The sequence below is a fragment of the Papio anubis genome, chromosome 6 (genome assembly GCF_008728515.1).
Source record: "Papio anubis isolate 15944 chromosome 6, Panubis1.0, whole genome shotgun sequence".
Classification (NCBI taxonomy): domain Eukaryota; kingdom Metazoa; phylum Chordata; class Mammalia; order Primates; family Cercopithecidae; genus Papio; species Papio anubis.
In genome coordinates, this window is record NC_044981.1 from 84,267,927 (window position 1) to 84,277,875 (window position 9,949).

Below are 9,949 nucleotides of genomic sequence, written 5' to 3' on the forward strand. Positions count from 1 at the left end.
TCCTCAATGGTACAAGGAGGAGGGGCCTCTGTGGCCTCTAATCATATGCATGAGGGCTCCAACCTGATGACCTAATCACTCCCCAAAGACCCCACATCCTAATACTATCACATTGGTTATTAGGTTTCAACATATGAGTACAGGAAAGACACAAACATTCAAATCATAGCAATGCCCAGGTGGCCCCAGCCCCTGGGAAGACGGCTTCAAGAGCAGGGTCAAAGCTCTATTTCAGCTCCCCCTTGACTCTTTGGCCAGGCACCCTCACGCAAATTATAACCTGTATAAACCTGTAACCCCAGAGAGGTATAAGTATAGGGATAATGGAGACATTAATTTCAATCTATGGTAACACACTTTATAAGCACTCCAAGTGTCATAAATTTGTCATTATTGTGAAAATTTGTGCATATTTTGCTTTTTAACACAAATTTTAGATTTTTATTTGAACTCTTCAGAGTACATTATAAGTTTTGTAATCAATGCTGAAATGTTAGGAAAATTTTTATTTGCTAAACAAAAACATTTTGATTTCCTGGTTGTTTTATGTTTAGAAGACTATTATTTTATAAATTTGAAAGATTAATAATTTGAGCATTAAGCAAAACAGAAGGCCAGGTGCGGTGGCTCACGCCTATAATCCCAACACTTTGGGAAGCTGAGGCGGGTTAATCACCTGAGGTCAGGAGTTTGAGACCAGCCTGGCCAACATGGTGAAACCCCATCTCTACTAAAAATACAAAAAATGGCCAGGCGTGGTGGCGTGCACCTGTAATCCCAGCTACTCAGGAGGCTGGGATAGGAGAATCGCTAGAACCTGGGAGGCAGAGGTTGCAGTGAGCCGAGATCATGCCACTACACTCCAGCCTGGGTGACAGAGCGAGACACTGTCTTAAAAAAAAAAAGCAAAATAGAAGTTGGATTAAGTGTTCCTCTTTTCACACAGGTGTCCCTCACACCTTAGACATTACAGATCTAAGCAACAGACCGGGTGAGTGGCTCAGGCCTGTAATCCCAGCACTTTGGGAGGCCAGAGTGGGTGGATCACTTGAACTCAGGAGTTCGAGACCAGCCTGGGTAACATGGCAAAAACCTGTCTCTACCAAACATGCACACACACAAATTAGCAGACACGGTGGCATGCGCCAGCTAGGGAGGATGAGGTGGGAGAATCTCCTGAACACCAGAGGTGGAGGCCGCAGTGAGTTGTTATTGCGCCACTGCACTCCAGCCTGGGTGACAGAGTGAAGCCCTGTCTCGAAAAAGAAAAAGAAAACAAATCGAAGTAATAATAGGTAGAGAAAATGGTAATAAAGCCTATATTAAAGAGGAAAAAAATGACATTCAGGGTAGGAGGAAAGAAAAATGATATTTCACACAGACAGAGGGAGAGAAAGAGGACAGAAGTAAAATAAATGAGAGACAAAGGAAGATAGAAGAGAGGGAAGTGGAATTTGGAGTTCTGCTTAGTGTTAATGCGGGTAAGCTGCTTATTTCATAAACGGGCATTACCTCTTTTTTCTGCTCTTTAATACCTGGTTTACTTTCCAATCTTTTATTTTTCTTCTAACTCCTCTAAAGATTAGCTTAACAAAAATAAAACCAAGATGTACATACTGGAACAAAAAGCTTCAAAAACTCTGAGAGTCCTCCTAAAATTTCCTTTACCCTTGGAATATCTTGTTACCTCCAAGATTGGCCTTTTGGGCCCAAGCAAAAGGATATGTTTTTTTTTTTTTTCTTTTTCTGAGATGAAGTCTTGCTCTGTCACCCAGGCTAGACTGCAGTGGCGTGATCTCAGATCACTGCAACCTCTACCTCCCAGGTTCAAGTGATTCTTCTGCCTCCGCCTTCCAAATAGCTGGGACTACAGGCATGCACCACCACGCCTGGCTAATTTTTGTATTTTTAGTAGAGATAGGGTTTTGTCATGTTGGCCAGGCTGGTCTCCAACTCCTGACCTCAAGTGATCCATCCACCTTGCCCTCCGTGAGCCACTGCACCCAGGCTGATCTTTTTCCTTTATATCATATAGCACAGCTAACACTATATGTTTAAACCTATAACACTTAGGTTTAAACAGTAAAGTTAGACATTACTAAAGACTAAGAGTTTACAAAGACTACACACACAGAGTAACATTAAATCCAATCATCTAGTTTATAATACCTCAACTGCTCTCTTCTGGTGCCCCATTTCAGCTCCCATTCTGTTTCTCAGTGGTGGGCAGCATTTTAGCAATTTCAGCATCCATCACCCAGGTGGTCACAGCTACAAGGTTACTTTTCTAACAGTACAGAACCCAGGGCAAACATGAAGCCTACCCTTAAGGCCTCAAAATGATAAGTTATACACATAATTACTCCAACATTCACCCAAGAAATACACATAGACAATAATAAGTATCTTTGACCAAGGGCCCCACAGAGCTGGCTACCAATGACCAGGTCCCTGAAGGGTAAATTATTCTCCAGGACAGTATGATATTATCCCCAGATAAAGTCAAGCCTAAAAACCATGGGATATAGTGAAAAGAACATTGGAGTAGGCATCAGGAGTTTGAGTTATTCCTACCTCATTGGGGGACCCGCCCACACACGTTACTATATATTTAGATTTATTTACATCATACGTTAAATAGGACCTGTCTTTATCTACTTTAAAGTGCTAGAGTAAGAATAAAATGAGATGACAGATGGAAAGTACCTTGAAAAAGTAGATTCTTTTGCAGCTCTGGATGTACATGATTCCCACTCATCCAATGAACATGAGCACTTACTATGTATTACATGTTGCAGAAACAAAAATGAGTAAAATTCAGCAATTGGAATGAAATGTAGATTTTTTGTTTGTTTTTTGAGACGGAGTATCACTCTGTTGCCCAGGCTGGAGTGCAGTGGCATGATCTCGGCTCACTGCAACCTCTACCTCCCAGGTTCAAACGATCCTCCTGCGTCAGCCCCCCTAGCAGCTGAAATTACAGGCACACGCCACTATGCCCGGTTAATTTTTGTATTTTTAGTAGAGACAGGGTTTCGCCATGTTGGCCAGGCTGGTCTCAAACTCCTGACCTTAGGTGACCCACCCGCCTTGGCCTCCCAAAGTGCTGGGATTGCAGGCATGAGTCACCACGCCCGGCCTGAAACCTGGTTTTAAAAGCTTATACGGTTGACTGGGTTTGGTGGCTCACTCCTGTAATCCCATTACTTTGGGAGGCAGAGACAGGCAGATCGCTTGAGCTCAGGAGTTCGAGATCAGCCTGGGCAACATGGTGAAACACTGCCTCTACTAAAAACACAAAAAATTAGCCAGGAGTCGGGGTGTGTGCCTGTGGTCCCAGCTACTCAGCGGCATGGGGGACTGGGGTTGGAGGATCGCTTGAGCCTGGGAGGCGGTCATTGCAGTAATCCGAGATCATGCCATTGCACTCCAATCTGAGTGTCAGAAAGAAACCCTGTCTCAAGAAAAAAAAAAAGTTTATAAAGTGATTGGGAAGCATTTTTCCGGATATTCAATCTGTCCATCAATCATAAAACATTTCATTGCTTACTAACTGCTTACTTCTCCAAAGCTGAAAACTAGTGGAGAGGCGGTGAGGATACGTAAGTGTAAGATTACTGTGGTCTTCTAATAACATAGACTGTAGTGTGGCAAGGCTGGGTGCAGTGGCTCACGCCTGTTATCACAGCACTTTGGGAGGCCGAGGCGGGTGGATTACGACGTCAGAAGATCAAGACCATTCTGGCCAATACCGCGAAACCTCGTCTCTACTAAAAAATACCGAAATTAACTGGGTGTGGTGGCGCGTGCCTGTAATCCCAGCTACTTGGAGGCTGAGGCAGGAGAATAGCTTGAACCAGGGAGCCGGAGGTTGCAGTGAGCCAAGATGGCGCTACTGCACTCCAGCCTGGCCACAGAGCGAGACTCAAAAAAAAAAAAAAAAAAAAAAAAAATTAAAACTTTTGTCTTGCCGTACCTGGACTGGAGATCAAATTCTGATGTTAACTTACCGTTTGATCTTTGACAAGTCCTTTAGCCTTTCTAAGCCTGTTTCCCCAGCTGTAAAATGGGGATAAAATATAGTAGTGTCCCTCTAAAAAGAAGCTGAGGCAAAATTAGGCCAAGCTTGAGGACCGCAACCCAGGACCACAGATTCAAGCTGCCCTGAATATACACTCGGATTAGCAAGTTACAAGTAAGTTTCTAAAGGAAAAGAGGCAGCTCCTAAATTGTTTACCATGAATGTGTATGTTTACCATACAATATCATGGGCTCTTGACTAGCTATACATTCTTTGTTATCTTAAATTCCAGAAACATAAAGATAATGCGTAGGCAGCTAAACAGGAACAAAATGCCTTTAAACAATTGCCCCAGGCATTAGTAGTGAAATGGATAGAATGACAGCCTGCCTACTTCGCAGAGCTGAGGTCTGATCTATTTTTCTTAGTACCTATTCATAAGGGTTGTTGTGAGGTTAAAGTGAGACAATTTATGTAAATAACAGTTCCTGGAACATAAATGCTTGACAAATTATGGCCACAATTCTTTTCTGTGGTTGAGCAGTGCGGGGAGATCATGAGAAATTTCTATCTACACGCAGCTAACAAAATACTCTGTATATTGCAGAGCTGTTTCACTTTCTCCCTTTGAGATGCAAGCCGGATTGCCGCCTCCTCAAGTAACCAGGCACAATGTTGCGATCCCAAAGTCTCACAATCCTTCAACTATGAAGTCAGTAAAAACTCCAGCTTCCATTTATGGATTTACGCAGAACTTTTTATACATTGAGGGACTAATTCAATCAGTAAGTCGCTTTGATTTTTACTCTGATTACCGGGACTAATAAGCAGCGATGCCGAACCAAGTAAACGAAAGAATCGTGAGCCACACTTCAGTAGATATAATTTAAATGTAGACTGATTTTCTCCACGATTGCTAGGGAAGATATCCTTACAGCGTACTTAGAAATCTTTATTTTAAAATGATAACGCTGTTATGTTGGGCTGAAAATAAAACGGATACTTCCCCAAGGTCAGTAGCGGAGGCGGCAACCGTGGCCTTGCCAGAGTCGTCCCCCCCTTCCCCGCCCCCGTTCTTCCTGCCGCCCTCCCCCTGCCCCCCTCCCCCTGCCCCCTCCCTTCCCCACCCCCATCAACAAACTCCGCCGGGACCTTTCAATCCCACCACTCCCTAGCCGGGCGAAGTGCGGGGGAGGGTAAGGAGGGTGGGGCGGAAACCCAATTTCATTGTTCGCGGGACCGACTCTTCCCGAAAGAGCTCCCTGGCAGCGCCTGCGCAGTGCGCGCTCTTTGTGCCAGGCTGCAGCAAGCTGGTTGTTTGTGTGTGTCTACCCAAAGCGGCGGAGGCGGAGCGAGGGGGCGTGGCCTGCCTTGTCGCACTCTGATTGGGCTTTCGCAGGGAAGTGGGCGGGCGCGGGGCGGAGCTTCCGATAACAACACTCGGAGCTGGGGCTGTGGCTATTTGTTGCTGCGCCGCCACCGCCCGAGTCATGTTCCGCGATCTTCTCTGGCTCTCCTAGCAGCATCCATCGCCGTCACCCTATTTTCACTGGCTTCACCTCCTTCTCTCCTCGTTGCTGAGCGACAAGCTTCCTAGCGCTATGACCGTCGTCTCCGTCCCGCAGCGGGAGCCGCTCGTCCTGGGTGGCCGCCTTGCGCCGCTTGGCTTTTCCTCCCGCGGTTACTTCGGGGCCCTCCCGATGGTGACCACGGCTCCGCCTCCTTTACCCCGGATCCCGGACCCCCGGGCACTGCCCCCGACCCTCTTCCTCCCTCACTTCTTAGGGGGAGATGGCCCGTGTCTGACCCCGCAGCCTCGCGCTCCAGCAGCTCTGCCCAACCGCAGCCTCGCCGTGGCGGGAGGCACCCCTCGGGCAGCGCCGAAGAAGCGGCGAAAGAAGAAGGTGCGGGCCAGCCCCGCAGGGCAGCTGCCCAGCCGCTTCCACCAGTACCAGCAGCACCGGCCGAGTCTGGAGGGCGGCCGGAGCCCGGCGACTGGCCCGAGCGGAGCAGCGCAGGAGGTTCCGGGCCCGGCCGCCGCCTTGGCCCCGAGTCCTGCAGCCGCAACCCGCACGGAGGGAGCCAGCCCCGACCTTGCCCCGTTGCGGCCCGCGGCTCCCGGCCAAACCCCGCTCAGGAAAGAAGTAAGGGCTGCCAGCGGGCCTTTGGGGAGTCGGGCCCTTAGACGGTCGCGGCTGAGCTCTGGGGCTGCAGGTCCTGCACCGGGGGGTCGGACGGGTGGGGGCGGGGTGGGGGGCGGCTGTTTACTCGGGAGGGAAGTTTCCGTGACGCCCTCTCCATTCTTGCTTTGGGGGAAGAAGGGGGAAGGGGAGGCATGCGCTGGTGCTTCTGATTGGCTCCCAGGAGTCGGCCAATGAGAAGCGCCGCTGCGCCCCAGCAACAGCCCCGATTTAGAAGGCTGGCGGCGTTCCAGGGGGTTTCGGCGTTCCGGGCGCGCGGCGGTGTGGGGGTAGGGACGGGGCCCGCGGGAGGGCTGACGTCAGCGCGCGCTACGTGCCCGGCGCTACGGCGCCCATGAAGGAGGCGAGGCCGGGTGTGGGCGGCCAGGGAAGGACGGGGCCCCGCTATCCGCCTCCCGGCTGTCGAGAGCCCCAGTCCTAATCGGTGAAACGCAGAGACGGATTCTGACGTCCCGCCGTGGGAGGTGGAGTGGGCTCTGAGCAGCTTGGTTTCGTTTGGAGTTGTGCCGAAATATGAGGTGCCCCGTGTGGGACGCGCAGTCCAGCTGGGGCTCTGCCCGCCGCGGGCTTGACCTACTTAATGGTTCCTTCTAAGTCGGAGTTGGCAGGAGCCGCACAAAACTGATTTTATTACCGTTGCCACTGTGTACTTCGTGTTAGTGTATCCAGAAGAAGTTTTCAGAAGAGTTAGCGACTGCTGATTGCAGTGCTATTGGATTACAATAAAATGGATAGAAGTTTAAATGGGATGAAGTCTACGAAATGATTTCAAAGTCTTGTCAAAATAACGTTTGATGGACTTAAGTTCAGTGACTCTTTTCGAAATAATGAAATGAAAAAGTTCCCGCTATTTAGTGAAGAATGTTGCATTGAATTAGAGATTTGCAGTTTGTCTGTGCCCTTGGGAAAAAATTACTAAATTTGCCTACCGTGTTTAACTTACCTTCTCAATGTCTCCCACCTTTTAAAATTACACGACTTTTGAAATATCCGTGATTACCTAAAAGCTTTTGTGCCTGTTTCCTGGCCTGTTTTCTAGAACAGCTACCAACCAGGGAGCTCTGGCAGTGAACCTTACAGACGTGGAAAGTTGTGCTCTACTTTCGTGTCGTGTCTTGCTTACTACCGCGTTACAAGCGCTGGTAGTGCAGTGATCTAGTGGATTACGTTATGATTCTCCATCTGGCCAAGACTCCTATAAGGCCCACCTAAGTTAGGAAAGATTAAGATCAGTGAAGCAGCGTTCTTGAAGCAGTTACTAAACCAGGAAGTGGGGGGTACACAGCAAACATTGTTTCTGGCACTGATACTTGGAAGAGAGCTCATTAGTCTAACAAAGTTGTAGAAAGGTCGGCTTGGTTATTTCAGATTTTTTTAGTTTGACATTTTAGAACTGGTTCACGTTGCATACTGGTAACTAGCAGTGGTGATTAACTGCATTTTTAGTGGCAAACAAGAGTGAACTTAAAAGTCAAGGGAAATTTAAGTTTTTTTGTTTTTTTTTCTTGAGACAGAGTCTGTTTCTATCGCACTCCAGGCTGGAATGGAGTGGCACGATGGATCTCTGCTCACTGCAGCCTCCCCATCCCAGGCTCAAGGGATCCCGCCTCAGCCAGCCTCCCAAGGCACGTGCTACCACGCCGGGCTTATTTTTATATTTGTAGTAGACATGGGGTTTTGCTGTGTTGCCCAGGCTGGTCTCGAACTCCTTGAGCTCAAGCGATCCCCTTGCCTTGACCTCCCAAAGTGCTGGGATTACAGGCGTGAGCCACCCTGCCCAATTAAAGTTTTTGTAATTTCAGCTTTTATTTTATTTATCCAGGAGGTACTTGTGCAGGTTTGTTACATGGGTATATTTCGTGATGCTGAGGTTTGGAGTATGAATGATCCCATTCCAGGTAGTGAGCATAGTACCCAATAGGTCCCCTCCCCTTCTAGTAGTGCCTAGTGTCTGTTGTTGTTCCCCATTTTATATCCATGTTGTACCCAATGTTTAGCTCCCAAATTCACTTAGAGTGAGAACTTGTGATATTTGTTTTTCTGTTTCTGCATTAATTCGTCTAGGGTCATGGCCCCCAACTACATATGTATTGCTACGAAGAACGTAATTTTGTTCTTTTCTATGGCTGTGGGCAAACTTAAACACAACAAAACTAGATATGTGATATGAGGTTCATAACTGATTTTTATCTAGAAACTATATTTACTTTTGTGTTCTTGTCTTTGTAGGTTTTAAAATCAAAGATGGGAAAATCGGAGAAAATTGCCCTTCCCCACGGCCAGCTTGTTCATGGTATACACTTGTATGAGCAACCAAAGATAAACAGACAGAAAAGCAAATATAACTTGCCACTAACCAAGATCACCTCTGCAAAAAGAAATGAAAACAGCTTTTGGCAGGATTCTGTTTCATCTGACAGAATTCAGAAGCAGGAAAAAAAGCCTTTTAAAAATACCGAGAACATTAAAAATTCGCATTTGAAGAAATCAGCATTTCTAACTGAAGTGAGCCAAAAGGAAAATTATGCTGGGGCAAAGTTTAGTGATCCACCTTCTCCTAGTGTTCTTCCAAAGCCTCCTAGTCACTGGATGGGAAGCACTGTTGAAAATTCCAACCAAAACAGGGAGCTGATGGCAGTACACTTAAAAACGCTCCTGAAAGTTCAAACTTAGATTTCAGATTTCAGTATGTGTGTAAAACATAATTTTTCCCATATCCCTGGACTCTTGAGAAAATTGGTACAGAAATGGAAATTTGCCTTGTTGCAACATACAATTGCAAAAGATGAGTTTAAAAAATTACATACAAACAGCTTGTATTATATTTTATATTTTGTAAATACTGTATACCATGTATTATGTGTATATTGTTCATACTTGAGAGGTATATTATAGTTTTGTTATGAAAGTATGTATTTTGCCCTGCCCACATTGCAGGTGTTTTGTATATATACAATGGAGAAATTTTAAGTGTGTGCTAAGGCACATGGAAGACCGATTTTATTTGCACAAGGTACTGAGATTTTTTTCAAGAAACAGCTGTCAAATCTCAAGGTGAAGATCTAAATGTGAACAGTTTACTAATGCACTACTGAAGTTTAAATCTGTGGCACAATCAATGTAAGCATGGGGTTTGTTTCCCTAAATTGATTTCTAATTTGAAATTACTGAACAACTCCTATTCCCATTTTTGCCAAACTCAATTTCTGGTTTTGGTATATATCCATTCCAGCTTAATGCCTCTAATTTTAATGCCAACAAAATTGGTTGTAATCAAATTTTAAAATAATAATAATTTGGCCCCCCCTTTTAAAATAGTCTTGACTCTTTGTGTGTGGCTTTCTTATGTTTGAATGTGTGACTAGATGATTTTGTGTGGTTGGATTTTTTTAACTTCTACTCATACTGGCTGAATGTGAGCCGCCATGCCTGGCCATCATCTACATTTTCTTACCAGGAGCAGCATTGAGGTTTTTGGGCATAGTACTGGACTACTCTAGAAGCTGAGACAGGAAGATCTCTTGAGCCTGAGAGGTGGAGGTTTCAGTGAGGTAGGACCAGGCCACTCCAGCCTGGGTAACAGACACAGTCTCAAAAAAAAAAAGGCCAAGAGGAAGTAAGGGAGACAGATTTTGAGTGGCATGTTAAGCAATCAGGTCAAGTAAAGAAGATGGAAGATAAAAAGGAACTTTCTATTTGATGTTTTGTATGAGTCACCATTCCTTCC

The 9,949-nt window shown here is 46.2% G+C and overlaps 1 protein-coding gene across 1 annotated transcript; it reads left to right on the top strand.

The window, feature by feature from the left end:
- Positions 1–4,899: 4,899 nt before the first annotated feature.
- PNRC1 (proline rich nuclear receptor coactivator 1) lies at positions 4,900–9,539 on the top strand. Its single transcript, XM_003897893.4, has 2 exons — positions 4,900–6,165; positions 8,452–9,539. Exons 1-2 carry the CDS (start codon positions 5,623–5,625, stop codon positions 8,893–8,895), a joined length of 987 nt encoding a protein of 328 aa, XP_003897942.1. The 5' UTR covers positions 4,900–5,622; the 3' UTR covers positions 8,896–9,539.
- Positions 9,540–9,949: the final 410 nt, after the last annotated feature.